The sequence below is a fragment of the Amphiura filiformis genome, chromosome 9 (genome assembly GCF_039555335.1).
Source record: "Amphiura filiformis chromosome 9, Afil_fr2py, whole genome shotgun sequence".
Lineage (NCBI taxonomy): Eukaryota > Metazoa > Echinodermata > Ophiuroidea > Amphilepidida > Amphiuridae > Amphiura > Amphiura filiformis.
In genome coordinates this window covers 7,862,209-7,882,339 of record NC_092636.1, presented here as the reverse complement: position 1 = coordinate 7,882,339, position 20,131 = coordinate 7,862,209, and the positions used below count along the sequence as shown (strand labels likewise).

General features: G+C 38.5%; 1 protein-coding gene across 1 annotated transcript in view; it reads right to left on the bottom strand.

Moving 5' to 3' along the window:
- LOC140160573 (hephaestin-like protein) overlaps window positions 1–20,131 on the bottom strand; it is a 29,895-nt gene that overhangs the window by 5,108 nt on the left and 4,656 nt on the right. The window contains exons 2-13 of the mRNA XM_072183817.1: window positions 18,642–18,886; window positions 13,536–13,748; window positions 12,803–12,949; window positions 12,047–12,207; window positions 8,166–8,289; window positions 5,817–5,985; window positions 3,852–4,132; window positions 3,141–3,346; window positions 2,486–2,636; window positions 1,902–2,114; window positions 969–1,161; window positions 131–765 (exon numbers count right to left, since the gene is read on the bottom strand). Coding sequence (XP_072039918.1) covers window positions 131–765; window positions 969–1,161; window positions 1,902–2,114; window positions 2,486–2,636; window positions 3,141–3,346; window positions 3,852–4,132; window positions 5,817–5,985; window positions 8,166–8,289; window positions 12,047–12,207; window positions 12,803–12,949; window positions 13,536–13,748; window positions 18,642–18,886 — 2,738 coding nt within the window. The remainder of the gene's footprint in view (window positions 1–130; window positions 766–968; window positions 1,162–1,901; window positions 2,115–2,485; window positions 2,637–3,140; window positions 3,347–3,851; window positions 4,133–5,816; window positions 5,986–8,165; window positions 8,290–12,046; window positions 12,208–12,802; window positions 12,950–13,535; window positions 13,749–18,641; window positions 18,887–20,131) is intronic.

The window sequence follows — 20,131 nt, the reverse complement described above, 5'->3', positions numbered from 1 at the left end:
GATCACGAAATACCCCTTTAATGCGAGTTCATCTGTCCAGATATTAACATTTAAATGACTACAACGTAAAAGCCTAATGTATAATGCTCTTTCTAAATGTAATGTTTTGTTAAATTGTGTTGTTAATTACCATGCATTCGATTCCCTTCTCTAATGTTGGCATTCCTCGCGTCTATTTGGTCTGGGGTAAATGTATAAGTATCAATGTTCTCCTGGTAATAATGACTTTTGTCTTCTTCATAAATATAAAACTGTAGAACATATTCATGGTCAACATCTTTACGACGTCCATCGCTACCCAAGGTTCCTGGTCGGCAAATCACAAGTGGCCCTGTGAGACCCGTGTATGGGTCCTTGCGGCACTCCACACACGAGTAATACGAATACACGACGCAAGCAGGACCAGTTTCTGTTGGTCCTGATCTCATAGGCACAAACCAGTTATACGTATACGTTTCCCCTGGCCCAACGATGCCAGTATCATTAACACCGTCGTTGTATGAAGAACCTTCTGAAGTTTTCTTATACAGAACTCCGTGGGGATGTATTGAGTAATTCTGAGAAGCAGCCATGTTTTTGAAGCAAACTGTAATGTTATCGCCAACCTCTGCGCGGATGAATGGTCCCAACGCACCGAGATGCAGGTCCTCAATGGTACGTACTTTTTCCACCGTAAACGTCTCGTCAGTGAATTCTCGATAGAGAGCCTTCTTGTATTTGCTTCCAATGGTGGTGTTTCCTTGGTTGGTGTATAGGTATCCTAAGCTGTTAAAGAAACCAAGATAAAAAATAAATGGCCCTGTAATATCGAAAGGCTCAAACAGATTCGCTTTCATTTTAACAAAATCTTTGATACAATGTTGGAGAGTCTCAAATAGTGTCAATAGCAAGTAGATTAGCGGTATGGTTCGATATAATAATAGATCAAATTATGTTTCATCTTCATGTTTGATTTTTTTTTCAGCTACCTTCTGGGAATTAGAAGATCATCTGATTTCTCCGGAGCATAATCCCATTCCATCTCGACGGCTGCTATGTAGTACTTTCTTTCAACGCCATTGAGAGCTTCCTCCTGAAATTGGCCACAGTCTTGTACCTCATACAAACCTCGCATTCCAGCGACGAAATGGCCATGCATTTGACACTCGACGGACCACGTTCCTGGTAATTGTGAGAAAATACGTTACATGGGACTTAAAAACTTTGAAACACCAACATGGGCGTAGCAAGCGGGTGAACAGGCTGGACGAAGTCCAAGGGCCCAAGGGTTCAGGGGCCCCGAGCAAAAGCGAAATAAAATAAGGGCTAACAAAGGAGATGTTATAAGGGCCCCGCACTGCTCCTTGTCCCCGAGGCACTTGCTACGCCCTTGTACGCCAAATTATATCAGTTCATTAGAATGGCATCCACTATTGATCTTCCCTATCCATGGAATCAACATTTATTGTGGTAGTTGAATTCCCTGATGACAATGTATTCCCTCTGAAGAAACTTTTTTCAACACAGCTTGTGTAATTCATGTTTATTGTGTGGATGGATCATTACCATCTGGCGTTTTATAATAATAATAATACTGGGGAGGAGTTCCAATACTTTACTTTAGTTAAACAGTACATGTAGCAACCCTAAGATATTTGAGAAATGCATACGTGATGAACAAGGTGTAAGATTGATCCATCTGTGTCATGTTATACATCTGGTTGTATGAGAACCTGTTTCTATAATTATATAGTCACCTCAATAACATAGAAAACATCATGGAAACTCAAGTTTTGAGGTAAACACGCAAACTTTGTATGAGGTAGAATAATAAAATGGAAATAAGGTGAGTAATAACATGAAATGAGATGGTACTGCAGAGAATAATTCAACCATTGGAGTGTTTAGATGTTTAAATTTACCAATACTATCTGGCTTCATAATCGCCGTCTCTGCTATCCCTGGAAACAATATTATCGTGTCTCGTCGGCGCCCATCGACGACAAATGTATTGCCCCGGAAGTAAACAGGATGAGCGTCAAAAAATTGACCTACAGCAAGCAGATGCCAGCTAACGGTGTCGCCGGCACACATGGTGAGTCCTTCAACGTTAGCGAACATGTAGCCGTTTATACCTGCAGAGAAGTAGAGTTAATTAACACGAAAATATAATCTTACGCATAAAGGCTGTGTATTAAATAAAAATTATTATTCCACTGACTTGACTACGGATAATTTTCGATCAAAAGGTGCGCTATCGTAGTGAAGCAACCTCCCTGACCCTGCATATAGATTGCGATATCCGCTCCCCATTTTACATGGGTGGGTGAGATAAGTGGGGTAAATAACATTAACCAATGTTAACGAAGTGTACGCCTGTTTGTATTAATGTTTTTCTTTGCTGTCTTATATGACATCTAGTATCAAAGCATCAACGGGAGTATCCTTTTCGGTTGATTTATTCTAATGTATTGCAAAACAAAGAAAGTTAGGTTTACACACTTACTCGCCATTTGATTAGACCAATAAAAAGGTACATTGCTATTTGAATTGATCTCGATAGGGTATTCAGAAGCATCTGCGTTAGCCTGCAGATACCAGCTTCTGTTCTCATCGAGGAACACGAATAAAAGAATATATTCTTTGTCCACGTTTTTCTGCAAAGTAATTAGCAGAAAAATAGGGTAAATGAGAGGCAGAGAGAAACTTTCTTCAGCTTTTGTAATTGGGATTAAAATTTGATTCCAACACTGTCAGATACTTAATGTTAAATTGAATTTCATACCGACCTTTGTCTCTTCATTCTTCTTCTGCTTCTTCTTTCACTTCTTCTCCTCCTTAGTTTTTTCGTTTTATCCTCAATCTCTCCATTCTTCTTTAAGCGTATTTCTTTTTCTCCTGCTACCTTTTCCTTCTTCTTCCACTGATGCTACTGCTGCATCTTCTCTCCTTCTTCTTTTATCTTTTTCTGTTACTTTAATACTTCTACTTCTTCCGCTTCAACTTCCCCTTCTTTTTCTCCTGTTTTTACTAATGCTTCTATATCCTCTTCTTCCGCATCTGCTTCCTTTACATCTTCTTCGCTTTCTGCCACTTCTCCAAGACTTCGTATGAATGACTTCATTATGAGTCTTCGTTGCTCACTGATTTGTCGTAAATACCTGTTTCCCGTTTTCATCAAGACTCCCATCTCGGCAGACAAGAAGTGGACCGATCAATCCTGCATAAACATCCTTTTCCGTATCAATTGAAGAGAAGTATGTCCAGGTTATGCATTGACCATCGTTATCTCCAGGGGCGACGGCTTCAGGTACCTTCCAGATGTAAGTCACAGTGTCTCCAGGCTGTACATTCTCGTCACTGGCATCTGTACACAAGACGAATAATATTACAAGATAAAACAATGGACATTTTTGAGACTTTTATCTCAGCATACCGACTTATGTATCATAATTCAGCTTGAAAAGCCATGCCATCATTGACTCGAGATATTATTTACACGTTTGGTGATAATTTCATACAGGGTAGATCTTCATTACAAGGTATATCAGTTCTGTTTTTCCTGGATGAATGAATGTTCCGCCCAGCATCTACAAAGATAACTCTGAAAATCATTCGATGGATTCAACTATATCTTCTGGATTGCCATAAAGTCCACAAGATTTGGTCAAATTTGGTATCAAATTGGAGCTAACAAGATTCTGCACACGACCTTGTCAATCAAATTGTCATAAAACGATCAGGTGTAGGACGGGTTACATAAGTGCGGAATTCTTTATGTCAGCAGCTTATAATAGGCCTATATAAATCCCCGGATTTGCATGCCCTGTATTAAAATAGTTATTCAGTTTTTCAGATTAAATTTAAAATACCTGTATTTCCGTCTTCGTATGCCTGTCCTTCATTAGACTTATCGTACCACACCCCGTGAGGGGTCATTGAGTAAGGCCGACTAGCGTTGTTCCTGAAAGTAATCTTCACAGTATCACCGACTACAGCGCGAATTACGGGACCAAGAATGCCCAGGTATTCCTCTTCTGGAGCGCGTTCTATGGGCTGGACGAAAGTGTCGTCCGTATACAACCTATATCTTGCTTTTATGTAGGATCCACCGATTCGGTCTTGGCCCGTCTCGAAATAATAAATAGATTCACTAAAATCAGAGGAGGAAAAACACAGTAAAGGTAATCTAATGAATGACTTCAAGTGCATCCAGGAAGCATAACATAGGCCTGGCTGTTTCTCTGTCTTAAAAAACGTACCAAACTCAAAGTATCACCGACTGGCAGGCTAGGGTTAGGGTTACCCTAACCCATTTTGACATTCAGGCGAGTTAACATGGGTCCAGCTTTGTCCAAATTTAAAACAACATTTAGAACTCACAGTGGACTTCGGTTGTATATATAAATGCGCATATATAAATGCGCACGTGACATCTACAAGTCGCCATACCGTATTAAACGATATAAGGTCCCCGGATGTACATAAACTCCCCGTGCAAAAGTATAGGGGAAAATGACAGGTCGCAAGGAAAATTGCTTTTGCAAAATAGTGGCATTGATTGCAAAGGGTAAACTAACTTGACCCGAAAGATAAACTCTTTATTAACGTTTTCCATCACGGAAAAAAAATTAACTACGGAAAAGCTAGATATAGCTGATTTACAAACTTATATTTCATAATTTCCGTGCTAAATGGGCGTGCCAATTGGCCATATCTATGACGTAGTGCTGGTTTCATACTATCATGCTGCTTGCCGCCGAGCGGCGTGACACACGCGCATTGTAGACAAACAGACACAATCAAGACTTGTGAATGGCTGATAAGTCATGCCTCTTGTCGCAACGGCATGAAAGTATGAAAGGGGACATGATTGGCTTTAAGGTCAGAACTGTGCAGGCGGCGGATGACATGATCGAGCCGGCAACTTGTGAAACCGCCCGACCGTATGGCATTTTCCAATATAGTCGGTTAATTTTGTGGGGTTCATTATCGAACCCCAACGGTTTTAGCTTGTATTTATATTATAAATCAACATAGGCCTATTTGTTTGTGATATTTCAAGCGTTTTAAAATTTCAAAATAATCCCATTCAATTACACGGTTGACGATGAAAATTTACTGAATTTAGAGAATGCAATGCGGCCACCACCTGGAACTGTGGTCGCAATTTCAGTGATTGACAGTGAGGTAACACGAACATGGCACTGGCCATCTGGTCACGTGCGCATTTATATATGCGCATTTATATATACAACCGAAGTCCACTGCTTAAGGTCACTATTAAAAACCACTGCTCGTGCATGCATTCCACGTGATGCGATAACGCAATCAACGGCTAATTCATATAATACCCAGGGAATCGCTGGCCAGGCCAACGTAACCCCCGTGGCTAGAAGCTGGTGATCTTCTGCGTGACATGCGAGGGGTCTAAGGTTCGAACCCAGGGGGGGGTACAAAGTGTTTGACGACGGAAAATATATTCAACGACGGAAACGTTTACACTAATCATAAAGTTGAACAAAATAGACAGTTTGCTGCACAGCAGCCTCATGTTGTTCCGCCTTTGCATTCAAATGTGTAGGAAGACCACCCGCTATGTACAAGGTCACTTCGAGACTTACTGTCTACAAGCTGTTATGGCAGCGTGGATGTCATGTGCGTATTTATAAAAACGTAGTTATAAATATAGTCGAAGCATACTGTTAAGGGGTCATTGGTAAGACCAAAGGGCATAGGCCAGGTCGGACAAGGGTTGGTACTGAAAACCAGGTACTAGTCCTACTGTACACCTAAATCATATTGAAGTGCCCCATTAGTCTTAAGGATTCACCTACCCTCCTGGAGTTAATATATCTTGTCCATTCCAGTTATCTCTTCCAGTTGGGGCATAGTTCCACACATATTCCTCTGCCTGAATAAAGAACTCCCGTTCGATTCCACTCAATTCCAACTCTACCGGTTGACCACATGAGGACTGCACATTGTACACACCCTGAGAACCAGCTACCAATATAAAAACACAATATCAAAGAATGTTTTTTTGAAAATACCACAAAATCGTACTTATCATAGTTAAGAATAAAGTTTAATTTACTTGCGGTATGAACACGATAAACCATGCATGATAACGCTATTAAATGTTCAAGTATGCTGATAAAACAATTTTATATACATAAGACCTATATAGTGCGGCCGAGAGCCATTACGGGCCCGGGGGTAAAATGAACGGGCCCCTTTGATCAGCAATGACGGTGCAAGACTTCATAAGTGTGTGTGTGGGGGGACAGCAGTGGCTGCGTAAATTTCTTGTGACGGGGGGAGGCAGGTTGGTGTAAAATCCTTGAACGTATGTTGAAGTGGAGCGAAAGTAGGGTGTTCATCTGCCAATGATTAATAATTTTTTTTTTAAAGCGCAGTGATTTATAGTGCCCTACGCACAGGCACAACGCCTAGACGTTGATCCACAAGCCTCAGCACACTTTACAGGTTGTCGCTGACCACTACGGCCCCACATCATTCCAAAAACCATTAAACAACAAATCAGGGATTTTGCTGCTTCTAGAGCGCACACCCTAGACATTCCACAAATAACCATCGCAACCAGGATCAGCTCCCCGAGTTTCGTACGGGTTAACTTACAACGAGACAAATTAGCAGTGAGTTCCTTGTCCAGGGGAATTTCAAGCTGACTCAATTTTTCACGAGAGCGTACTAGGCACCACCAGGGTTCATTATTTATGAACATTGAAGGAGGCAAATGCATTCGAAGCTCGAATTTGCAATTTGAAAGTTGCGTTTTGCTCCCAGATTAAGTTTCTCCGAACAGCTTCCGCGCGAAGTGCAGAAAATTGGCCAATTTCAAGCTAAAATGATCAAGACTTAGAATGAACATTGAATGGTACATATGCGCGACTTTTGCCCCCAGATTTAACTTATTGAACAAACTCCGCACAAAGCGCGGAAAGATTGTCAATTTTAAGCTGAATTATCAAATATGTTCATTGAAGGGGGAAAATGCGCGCAATTTGTCGGCTAAAATATTAGCCTAAATTTGGTTAGAAACACTCATTTGCATAACATTGGTTGATGGGCCGTAAAAGAGCAAAGAAAAGAGACCTTATAAATGACCTTAAAAGACCTTAGTTAATAACCCGTAATAAAGCAAAGAAACGATAAAATACAAGGTATCTTTTCTTTTCTTTTTACGGGCCCTTGAGGTCGCTTTTCTTTGCTTTTAAGAGCCCATAGTAAAGTATGTTTTCTGCACTTTGTACGGCCCTCTAGGACCCGGGCTCGGGGGTAACGCACTCCCCCCCCCCCCCTCCCCCTCCCTTGTCAGCGACACTGCCTATACAAGGTATATTTTCTTTTCTTTTTTACGGGCCCCCTGAGGTCGCTTTTCTTTGCTTTTAAGAGCCCATAGTAAAGTATGTTTTCTGCACTTTGTACGGCCCTCTAGGACCCCGGGCTCGGGGGTAACGCACTCCCCTCCCCCTCCCCCTCCCTTGTCGGCGACACTGCCTATACAAGGTATATTTTCTTTTCTTTTTTACGGGCCCCTGAGGTCGCTTTTCTTTGCTTTTAAGAGCTCATAGTAAAGTATGTTTTCTGCACTTTGTACAGCCCTCTAGGACCCCGGGCCCGGGGGTAACGCACCCCCCTCCCCTTGTCGGCGACACTGCCTATATATTGGCCAAGAGCCTACTGTGAACAGACGGGCCCCTGGCATTTCACCCTTGTAATAAGCTTTGGATTACATGCATTACCTTTAATATTTTGGTATTAATAATATTATAATTCCTAAAAATGGTTACATACCGTAAAGGTTCGCCTAATGGCGCACTTGGGCTCCTTTGCCTTAGGGTAAAATTCACGTGCGAATAGAGAGCTCCCTCCTCTAAAATCCCAACAAGAATTAAGGTCCCGTGCCCTTGTTTGCTGGTTGGAATTTTATAGGAGGGCACTTTTAGGTTGTGCCTAAAATTCCACTGATGTCAAGGGAGCTCATGGCGCCATTAAGTGAACCTTTACGGCACTTTCTCAGCTGGAAGGTGCCAGAGTAAGGTGCGTGCTCTACCGTCAATGGTGAAAGCGCACGATCCCGGTGTACGATATTGTCAAAATTGGGCGATTTTGAGGGGAAATTGGCAAGTAAATTATTTGACTCTGCAGCATTAGCCTACCTGCAAGATAATTTGCAACCTCTGACGTTATCAGCCATATGCCAGGGTTGTCTGCCTTCATTATCGCTGTTTTGAAGCTTGCTGGCATTACACCAATAGAATCTATACGATGGTCATCCATTAGCTATAGAAACATCAACATACAGACTTGGCATTTAGTATGGAATATTTTGTGGCAAAATTCCCAGACTGGTCTGGAAGGGGCCTGTATACACCACAGGGTAAATATTGATTGGGGTGTGTCGGGAGATGGTGTAATGTAATTTATTTGAATTGTTCTAAAACAAATCCAGTAAAATAGGTGATGTTGACATACCTCTCAATGACGTTTCGTGCTGTGTCACAGCACTTTCTCAAATTGAATGACCAGCTTTGACCTTAGACGTCTGTTGCTTCCTGTTGGTAGCTGACGTAGGTGGCGCTGTTAGTAGCTGATCATAGATGTGCGGAAGGAAGTAGTTTCCACAATCCCTGTTGAGAGTGTTAGCCTGCCCCTCTTTCGTATCCAAATTGATTCCTTTATATGCCTTCTTTTCTGTTGGTTTCAATGTCTTTTATCTTGGCTTCGTCCCAACCGATCACGTGATTGTCTTCAGCGACATGGTCCGTGAGAGCGGATTTTCTAGGGGCGCTTTCAACCGAAGTTTTTCTTTGTGACCTGGTGTAGGGTTTTTCCGAAGCTGCGTCTGATTCAGATTTGTGCTCTTTCATTCTCGTACCAAAGAGTCTTGAAGTTTCACCGATGTAAGATTTTGGGCAACCTAAGCAAGGGATTTCATAAACACAATCAGCTGTCGTTTTGACGTCCCGCTTATCTTTAGGGTGAACAAGATGGTTTCTGAGTGTTTTATGTGGCTTGAAATTTGCTTGGTAACCGTGCTTCTTAAAGATTCTCTTTGTCTTTTCCGAGAGACCCTGTTTGTACGGGAGACACACAAAGCCGCGGCTTTTTGTTTGCGACTGATCTTTAACTACTGGCTTGCTCGGTTTTTGAACAGATTTAAATGCCCACTCCGGGTATCCACAGCGAGAAAGCGCTTCCTTTATTCTACTTTCCTCCAACTCTCTATCTTTCTCCTCGGTGACAACTTTATCTTTCCTGTCCATAAGTGTCCGGATTACACTGAGTTTGTGTTGTAAGGGGTGGTGCGATTGGAAATGCAGATATTGATCTGTATGTGTCGCTTTTCTATAAACTAAGAGTTTGATTGAACCGTTGGGTTTCTTGACTATTAGTGTGTCCAAGAAAGGAATTTGCTTGTTTTCTTCCGTTTCAAAGGTGAACTTAATATTGCCGGTTTTGTCTATTTGATTTAGATGCTCTGTGAGAGGTTCTGCGGATCCTTTGTTAACAATTTCCAGCACGTCATCCACGTAACGTTTCCATAGCCTAGGTTTTATGTCAAGGGGGGCTGTGACGAGCGCTTCTTGTTCAAGCCACTCCATGTACAAGTTCGCTACAATCGGGCTGACCGGCGAACCCATAGCTGTGCCAAACCGTTGTTGATATATTTGGCCCCGGAAGGAAAAGTAGGTGGTGGTGAGTGCAAACTCAAGAACTTCCATGATGTCGTCTATGGAAAGCTTAGTCCTTTCATTAAGCGTGTTGTCATCGTCCAGTCGCTTCCTAATGATCTTTAAAGAATCGCTGACCGGGGTGTTGGTGAAGAGTGATACTACATCGTGAGACATAAACTCTTCTCCTTCATCAACTAGAATCTCCGCTAGACCCTCCGCTAGGTCTTTAGAATTGACTACGTGGTGTTGGGTCTGACCTACCAAAGGACCTAAAATACGAGCCAGTTCTTTTGAGGTCTCGTACATGATGGAACCACAATAATCGACAATAGGTCGTAACGGGGTACCAGGTTTATGTATTTTAGGTGTACAATACATACGCGGCGTGTTCTCTGCAGTGGGGTACAGTTTCCAGTACTCGCTAACCGTGATCTTTTCTTCCTTTTTCCATTTCTTTAACATAACAAGAAGCTTATCCTTATATTTTGATGTTGGGTCAGATTTCAGTTTTTGATATGTTTTTTCATCGCTCAACATGTTGTTTACTTTCTCTTCATAATCAACTTTGTTTAAGACCACTGTAGATTTGCCTTTATCCGCTGGTAAAATCATGATATTGTCATCTTTCTTGAGATCTACCAAAGCCCGTTTTTCTTCTTTGGACAGATTGGATTTTGTGTTATTAGATGATTTAAGCACGCCAACCATTTCTGCACGTAACTGGGAAGCATCACTCACGTTCAAACCAGCGCAAGCTTCCTCAGTGGCGACAATATAATCATGCAGTATTTCGCTGTTGTTTTCCGGCGCGACTTCCGCACATCATGCAGTATTTCGCTGTTGTTTTCCGGCGCGACTTCCGCACTTCCGCACATCTGTTGTTTTCCGGCGCTTCCTTCCGCACATCTATGATCAGCTACTAACAGCGCCACCTACGTCAGCTACCAACAGGAAGCAACAGACGTCTAAGGTCAAAGCTGGTCATTCAATTTGAGAAAGTGCTGTGACACAGCACGAAACGTCATTGAGAGGTATGTCAACATCACCTATTTTACTGGATTTGTTTTAGAACAATTCAAATAATTTTCAATGGACAATCCTGATGAATCTATTTGCGGGTGTAATGTAATTGTTTGACGGTCAATGTGCTTTCCATTAGTTTACATTATGGCGATCATAATGTAGTCCACGGTTGTTTGATGTGATCATTTATTACATTTTTTGACAAAACATTGTTAAAACAAATATAATATGTACATATATGTCCAGCTCGTTTTTAACATATATTTTCCTGTCTTTTCCAACTTATTCATCTTTTTTTGCTTTTTGTGGCATTTTTTATTCTATAATCTATATATTTGTGTGCAAAGTGAGGGCGCAATTTAATGATATTTTTTATTTAATTACTAGTATATTTTTTTAGTTATTCCTAAAAGTTCATGATCAAATCTTTTTTGAAAATTTCGTTGCTATTTATTATTCTTTTTCTGATGTTTTAATGCCATTATACCAGTGTCTACCCTTTGTAAAGATGAAAACGCGATTTAAGATAAATAGCGCCATCAGTGTTCACCTTTTCTTTAAAATGACGCAGTTTTACATGCTATCAAAATACCTTGTAGTGAATAAGCCTAAAATGGCGTTATATTTCAAATGTTTGGTTAACATGTGGGTGGGGCGGGAGTAGTGAGACAATTGTAGACAAAAATGATTAATTTATGGAGAAACGTAAACAGGAAGATTCATTTAGGGGGACAGAATTTACATATACTTCGTTTCTTGAATTCTTCACATACACATGCATCACTTCTATAATCTGTGTACATGTATGCATGCAGTTCACACAATATTATTGAAAATATAACAAAACCACCTTTTTGGGTACCAAGTATGCGACGCAGGACCATGCAGCTTTATTTATGTTAACCCAGGTATGGAATGTTGTGAGACAATAATATAAGAATTAAATGACACGACCGTGAAGTTAGTCTATACAATCAAACAGTTGACCTCATAAAACTTATCAACCATGAAAAGTTTGCGACTAATACTATACAATGTATAGCTTCATGATACTAGTACTAGTAGCACCCTAACGTGGCTGTGCACACGGTGTCAGAAATACACTAATAATAATTATTCGTGCAAGATTTATATAAAAGTATACAAAATATACATTTGTGGAATGGAAAGTCAAGGAATCTAAATAAAAATACCGATATTTTGGAGAAAATCACAAAAAGAAAAGAAAATTTGTTTTGCCTCAATTATTGTTTTTAGTTGTTTTACACTATATGTGAGCGTACAATATCTAAGTGACTTGTCTTAAAACGACTATGAAAAGACTACAAAAATATTGATACCAATGTATTTCCGTGAAAGAAAGCAGTGTGGACATCTGTCTGTGTTCCCATGCCGAGAATATGCCAAGCTACTCTGTCACCCTGACACATCTCGACTCCAGGAAGATTGCCATAAATGTACCCATTAATTCCATCCATCCGGTTGCTGGATATATCAGGACCTAAATAACGTGGAGGAAAATGAAAGAAGAGGTTGGATGGCAGTGGCGTAGAATTTTTTTTTACATTGGGGGGATGGAGTTTTGAAAAGTATTGTGAATCCATCGCCTTTTGGGAAACAGAATAAGTTTATGGCCATATTGAATTTAAACTGATGAAATATGGTGCAAATAAATACGCGAGAAGCGCAAAACAATTGGCACTTTTGGTGCTAAAATGACCAAATATGAGGTTAATTTGGTCAGAAACCCACATACAGGCATCAACATTGGGGGGATAATTGCCCCTAGCAAAATATTTGGGGGGGGGGGGTGAGATTTCTCTTATTCATATGTTTATACTTACGTATGTTACCTACAACATGGAAAACGATCATATTGGGCTTTTTTTTTCTCGTTTTTCTTGGTTGAAAGGAAACGATAAACGATCATAGTGGGCCTTATTCGTTTTTCTTGGTTGAAAATGAAATACGAAAAACGATTAGCCGGTGATGTACAAGGTGGATAAAACTATATATTGTTCTGGAATCTGAAAGATACCCTCTTTTCAGTAACCATACAGATCAGCCATATTAATATTTAAGCAACGCCTTCTTACCTTTGCCGCCTCCGCCCGTCGAGCCCCCAATATACGTACGCAAGTTTTCACCTATGTAATAACTCATATTTTCATCCATTTGTGTGAACATAAGAACATACTCCTTATCCACGTCGGTACGACTACGACCAGTTGAATCCAAGATCCCTGAATAAAAAAAGATTCGGACGGTTTTGATTTTCACGCGTCGTGATCGTCATTTTATTATATTGTGTTATGATCACTCCATACTGACGATTAACAACCGATTACAAACCGTATCACTTTGTATTGTGCTGATTACAGAGGACGACGTTACCGATTGTGCGCATTGCAGGTAGTGTGCGGCATGATTTACTGGAATAAACAGAAATTGTACCAATTTTTGGAAAATTTGATGAGAAATATGCATTTTTCGAGCACATTTGGAAAAAAACACCACTTTCTTAAACCAGATTTTCAGGAAATTAAGGGCCAACAATAAACCAAAATGGCTGTAAATGCACCACATGTACCCGTTCTCTCATTTCCACTAAGAAATCCCGGGGTCATACAATGTAAAGCATGCTCTAGTTATTATTATTTGTTCCAATAAACCTAATTTCTGGGCATTTTTCTTCTTTTGCTTCTTCTCTAAATATATTAACAAGTAGTGGAGTATGAGGCTTTTGTTGGTGACGTCACCATGGTGTATCAGAATTTTCATCATGGAATACTAGCCGGCCCAATGAATTGGGTGGCCAAAAATACTCGCCTTTCCTGCAAATGACCATTGCTCCTACAGCCCCTGAGTTGGTTTCTCTTCCAGCATCAAAATGTGAATGATACTGCCAGGGAATACAATTCGGCCCATCATCAGTAGGGCCTGCCCTTTTAGGTACCTCCCATATATATGTGTGGTTTCCCCCGGGAGGGACCATGTCATCTAGTTTGTCAGCTCCTGTGGTACCATCAGGATACAATGCCCCTATAAAGAAATCACCAAACAAAATTAACAATTGAAAATATCTCGGGTTTTTTTTTCTCACACAGTGACAACGAAAGTAATTAACAAAATACTCAATGCCAGTTCCCAAACATTTGCCAAATGTCACTGATTGAATACAATACTTGTACCCATTGATTGTTTGATGTGATCATTTATTAATTTTTGTAGCAATTTTTAACATAGATTTTCGTTTCTATATCAAATCTTGTTTGTGGTAATTTTAATTATATAAACTGTACATTTGTGTGCAAATTGAGGGCGCTATTTACATATATTTTAAATTTAAATGAGCCAAATAATATGAGTTATACCTTATTTCAGGATAAAAAGTTTTTTGAAAATTCCCTTGTCATTTGTTAGTCTGTTTGCTGATGTTCCAATACCATTTTACAAGTGTCTACCCCTTATAAAGATGCAAACAAGATTTTAGATAAATAACGCCATCATTGTTCAACTTTTCTTTAAAATGACTCAGTTTTACATGCCATCAAACAACGATATATGAGATATTGCTATTATACTGGTGTTACTTCTATATGAAGTCAAATGACATGTCAGACCCACCCTTGTGAATTTGCAACAGCCGAAACAATCGAGTTATTTCTGAAAGAGAGAATTGAGAGTGATATTTTCTGTTTTTCTCCTTTTTTAAAGACCAGTCTTATTCATATTTCTATGATCATCCTAATTCTGCTTGATCGGATTACATATGGCAGTGGTTCCCAAACTGTAGGTCGCGAACATTTTGGGGGTCGCGGCCTCTTCCAAAAGGGGCCAAAAAAAAAATCGGGGAGGGTAACACATATTGATCATGTACCCCATTTTGATTGCGGACGTTTTCAATTACATTTTGAAAGTTGATATCGGGTCGAATTATGGCCAAAATGCGGTTAGAATTTGGTCAATATCAAGGTGAAAATGCAGCCGCTTATGGCGTTGATACAAGTTCAACGTTGATTGGACGACGATTTGACGTTGACGTAACCTTTCAAGCCGACCGTCATTTCGACAGTTGAATGAAATTGCGACGTCGATTCAACGTTGATATATGCCAACTGCAGTTTACGTACCCTGGCTGAAATTTGATACACTTTTGATACGTATGAAAAATGTATGAAATAACAAGTATTTGAATTGGAACCCTCATTTCATACACTTTTATGTATCAAAACTGTATCAAATTAACATTGCATACACATTTTATACATATCAAAAGTGTATCAAATGCCAAGATAATGTATCAAAAAAGTATCAAATGAAATGTAGGCCTATCCTTTCATTTCATACATATTTGATACGTAATTATATCAAAAGTGTATGAAATATGTAACTGTATCAAATCAGGGTTCCAATTTAAACTGTATCAAATTAGCGTTGAAATGTTTATCCTTTCATTTCATACACATTTCATACATAATTATATCAAAAGTGTATGAAATATGTAACTGTATCAAATCAGGGTTCCAATTTAAACTTTATCAAATTAGTGTTGAAATTTTTATCCTTTCATTTCATACACATTTCATACATAATTTATATCAAAAGTGTATGAAATATGTAACTGTATCAAATCAGGGTTCCAATTTAAACTGTATCAAATTAGCGTTGAAATTTTTATCCTTTCATTTCATACACATTTCATACATAATTTATATCAAAAGTGTATGAAATATGTAACTGTATCAAATCAGGGTTCCAATTTAAACTGTATCAAATTAGCGTTGAAATTTTTATCCTTTTATTTCATACATATTTCATACATAATTATATCAAAAGTGTATGAAATATGTAACTGTATCAAATCAGGGTTCCAATTTAAACTGTATCAAATTAGCGTTGAAATTTTTATCCTTTCATTTCATACACATTTCATACATAATTATATCAAAAGTGTATGAAATATGTAACTGTATCAAATCAGGGTTCCAATTTAAACTGTATCAAATTAGTGTTGAAATTTTTATCCTTTTATTTCATACATATTTCATACATAATTATATCAAAAGTGTATAGAATATGTTACTGTATCAAATCAGGGTTCCAATTTAAACTGTATCAAATTAGCGTTGAAATTTTTATCCTTTCATTTCATATGTAACTGTATCAAATCAGGGTTCCAATTTAAACTGTATCAAATTAGCGTTGAAATTTTTATCCTTTCATTTCATACACATTTCATACATAATTATATCAAAAGTGTATAAAATATGTAACTGTATCAAATCAGCATTCCAATTTAAACTGTATCAAATTAGCATTCAAATTTTATCCTTTCATTTCATACACATTTCATACATAATTATATCAAAAGTGTATGAAATATGTAACTGTATCAAATCAGGGTTCCAATTTAAACTGTATCAAATTAGCGTTGAAATTTTTATCCTTTCATTTCATACACATTTCATACATAATTTATATCAAAAGTGTATCGAATATGTCACTGTATGAAATCAGGGTTCCAATTTAAACTGTATCAAATTAGCGTTGAAATTTTTATCCTTTCATTTCATACACATTTCATATATAATTATATCAAAAGTGTATAAAATATGTAACTGTATCAAATCAGGGTTCCAATTTAAACTGTATCAAATTAGCGTTGAAATTTTTATCCTTTCATTTCATACACATTTCATATATAATTATATCAAAAGTGTATGAAATATGTAACTGTATCAAATCAGGGTTCCAATTTAAACTGTATCAAATTAGCGTTGAAATTTTTATCCTTTCATTTCATACACATTTCATACATAATTTATATCAAAAGTGTATGAAATATGTAACTGTATCAAATCAGGGTTCCAATTTAAACTGTATCAAATTAGCGTTGAAATTTTTATCCTTTCATTTCATACACATTTCATACATAATTTATATCAAAAGTGTATCGAATATGTTACTGTATCAAATCAGCGTTCCAATTTAAACTGTATCAAATTAGCATTGAAATTTTGATCCTTTCATTTCATACACATTTCATACATAATTATATCAAAAGTGTATCGAATATGTCACTGTATGAAATCAGCGTTCCAATTTCAACTGTATCAAATTAGCATTGAAATTTTGATCTTTTCATTTCATACACATTTCATACATAATTATATCAAAAGTGTATCAAATATGTCACTGTATCAAATCAGCATTCCAATTCTAATGCTGGCCAGCGGGACCGCCCTATTTTTGATACATGCCATTTGATACACTTTTGATATAGTTTTTTGATACACTTTTGATACAGTTTTTTTGATACACTTTTGATAGTTTTTTTTATACACTTTTGATAGTTTTTATACACTTTTGATAGTTTTTTGATACACTTTTGATACACTTTTGATACAGTTTTTTATACACTTTTGATACAGTTTTTCAAATTTCAAAATTGGTCCAATCAAGCTCAAATTCAACAAGAATTATCCTTACATGATCTAAACATGTTTGCAAACATTAATAACCCCAAAGCTCAAAGTGAAGGGAAGGGGTTAAAGGTCAAATTTTGAAATTAGTCTAATCAAGCTCAAATTCAACACTGCCCTCTACTGCCAATGCTGACCTCTAGCACTTTCTCCCATCACGGAGCAGCACTTTCCCCTATCAATGTTCAAAATTACAACGCAATAGGACAAATGTGTGAGAAAGTATTGCAAAAAAGAAGCAAAACCCAACCAAAATGGAACATGCATACATCAGAGGGCTTGCTTGGAAAGCAGTGCTTGTCACTGAAGTTGTTACCCTCAATAAAGATACAAAAAGGCTACCAATAGCAAAAAGATTCAGCAGCGTTTTTTACTATACAGGCATGTGCTATATTCATGCTTAATACATATACATAGAGGCCCTATATATATAGTAAGCTTACCTTATCAGAACAAAGTCAATAAAATATCCTCTTTAATCACAGTCCCTGATTACAACTACAATGTAACCTAATGTGCAGTCTACAAGCATGTTTGGATCTTCATCATGATAAATAAAACACCATAATTTGCTCTAAAATACAGTACATTTCCAAATGCAAATCCTGGTGTTAACTGCATGTATGCCACATGGGCAAATTTGAAAATGATGAGTCATTATCTAGACATGTGATCAGTTATTGATACAGTTTTGATACACTACAAAAGGTCAGTTTATGAAAGCCCAATTTGATACACTTTTGATATACCTCTATAGCCACCCAAAATAAACTAAGTCCAATTTAATACGCTTTTGATACACTGTAGGCAGCCAGAATTTGACTAAGTCCAATTTGATACACTTTTGATATACCTCTAGCCACCAAAATTTAACTAAGTTCAATTTGATACACTTTACATACACTAAAACAGGCAAAGTCCAATTTAATACACTTTTGATACGCTGTATGCAGCCAGAATTTGACTAAGTCCAATTTGATACACTTTTGATATACATCTAGCACCAAAAATGAACTAAGTTCATTTTGATACACTTTACATACACTAAAAAACTGCAAAGTCCAATTTGATACACTTTTTATACACCACAAGCATGGCCAAAATTAACTAAGTTCAAATTCGATACACTTTTGATACATTTTTGATACAGTTAGGTGGTATTTGATACAGTTTTGATACCCTATATTTTCAGTTGATACATTTTCTATACACCTTTGTATATCAAAACTGTATCAAATTGCCGTTTGATACAGTTTTAATACACTTTGATACACTTTTGATACACTTCTTGCTGTATAGAATTTCTGCCAGGGTACATACGATCAATTCTCCTTAAAAGGAGAATTAATTCGTGAATCGTGGATGTACGTGTTTTTTTAAAAGGTAGTAAATAAATTGCAGCTTCGTCGCCATTGGCACCTGTCATAACGAGATATAAATTGTTAATTACCTTCACTGTCTTTCCGATAAAACACCCCATGTGGATGCAATGTAAAAGGATGCGATGCAAGATTCTTGAAATGAATTTTCATTACATCTCCAACTTCAGCATACAGCAACGGACCTAATAACCCCAGCCATTCTGGCTGAGGAACTTGTTCAGTGTATGTATCATCGGTGTACTCCCGGTAAACGCCCTTTTTATATACCCTGCCGATTCGATTAGGTCCTGGGAGAACAAAATGAGCTTCTGGTCTGAAAAAGAAAGAAAGACAAAATCACTCATTATAATAAATAAAATATAAAAAAAGGAATATTATTTCAGCGACTCTTTTCAAGAAACAGCGATTTTTCAGTAGACATGAGGCAGTTCATTTGAACGGTTCTTTTCAGAACTACCACTCATCTTCAGGTAGAATTAAAGAGGAATTGCTATGAACAACTCTCTTCAGAGCCACCAACCTTTCAGTGGACAATGGACATTCCGATTGCACAGCTTGTTTCAGAGCCACCGACGTTTCAGTGGCCAAGGGGCACCAACTGTAAATGCCTCTTTTCGGGTAGCCTGAATCCTTCTGGCCTCTAATGACGGCGCCTTTTATTTACCCACAAATCCTTCACGTTGCCTTCAGCACAGCCCGATGACCGTGCGTAGTTGTTGAAAGACTGAAGGATCCAGTCTACTTTTCGGGGTCACCAACATTTCAGTGAAAATGGGTAGTCCGCTTGAAAAGCTCGTTTCTAAACCACCAAATCTCATTACAGTGGGAAAGGGGCACCTACTACAAACAACCTGTCAATAGCAGTCTGTTTGAACAGCTCTTTTTAACATCCATGCATCTTCAGTAGAACCAGGCAAAAGGAAAGGAATTCTATAATACCTTGCAATGGAAAAGCAGCTCGTTTCAGAGCCACCTTTCAGTGACATTGGACAGTCTGATCACAGCTCGTTTTAGAGCAACCGACCTTTCAGTGAGCAAAAGGTAGTCATCTTGAACAGCAAACCCACCACATCTCATTACAGTAGGGGAGGGATGTCTCTTTTCAGAGCACCAACCTGTCAGCGACAGTCCGCTCATTTCAGAGCCACCGACCTTTCAGTGAACAAGGGACACCTACCATAAACGACTAAGTCACTAACTTTCAATGGACAAGGGGCAATCCGATTGAACAGTGGCGTAGCGTCATAGGGGCACGGGGGGGGGCGTGCCCCCAATCGATCTGAATTTTGTTTAAATCCCATAGGAAAATCGCCGAAAAACGGCTTGTGCCCCCCAATCAGACCTGATGCCCCCCCATCATGGTCGGTGCCCCCCATGTGATGACCCACGCTACGCCACTGATTGAACAGCTCTTTGAACACTACATCTGCAGTACCGTAGGGAAGGGGCACCTTAAACAACTCTTTTCAGGGTCACTGACATTTCAATGAACAATGGGCAGTTCGTTTGAACCGCTCTTTGAAGTAAGGGAAGGGGCACCTATAAAGGACTCTTTTCA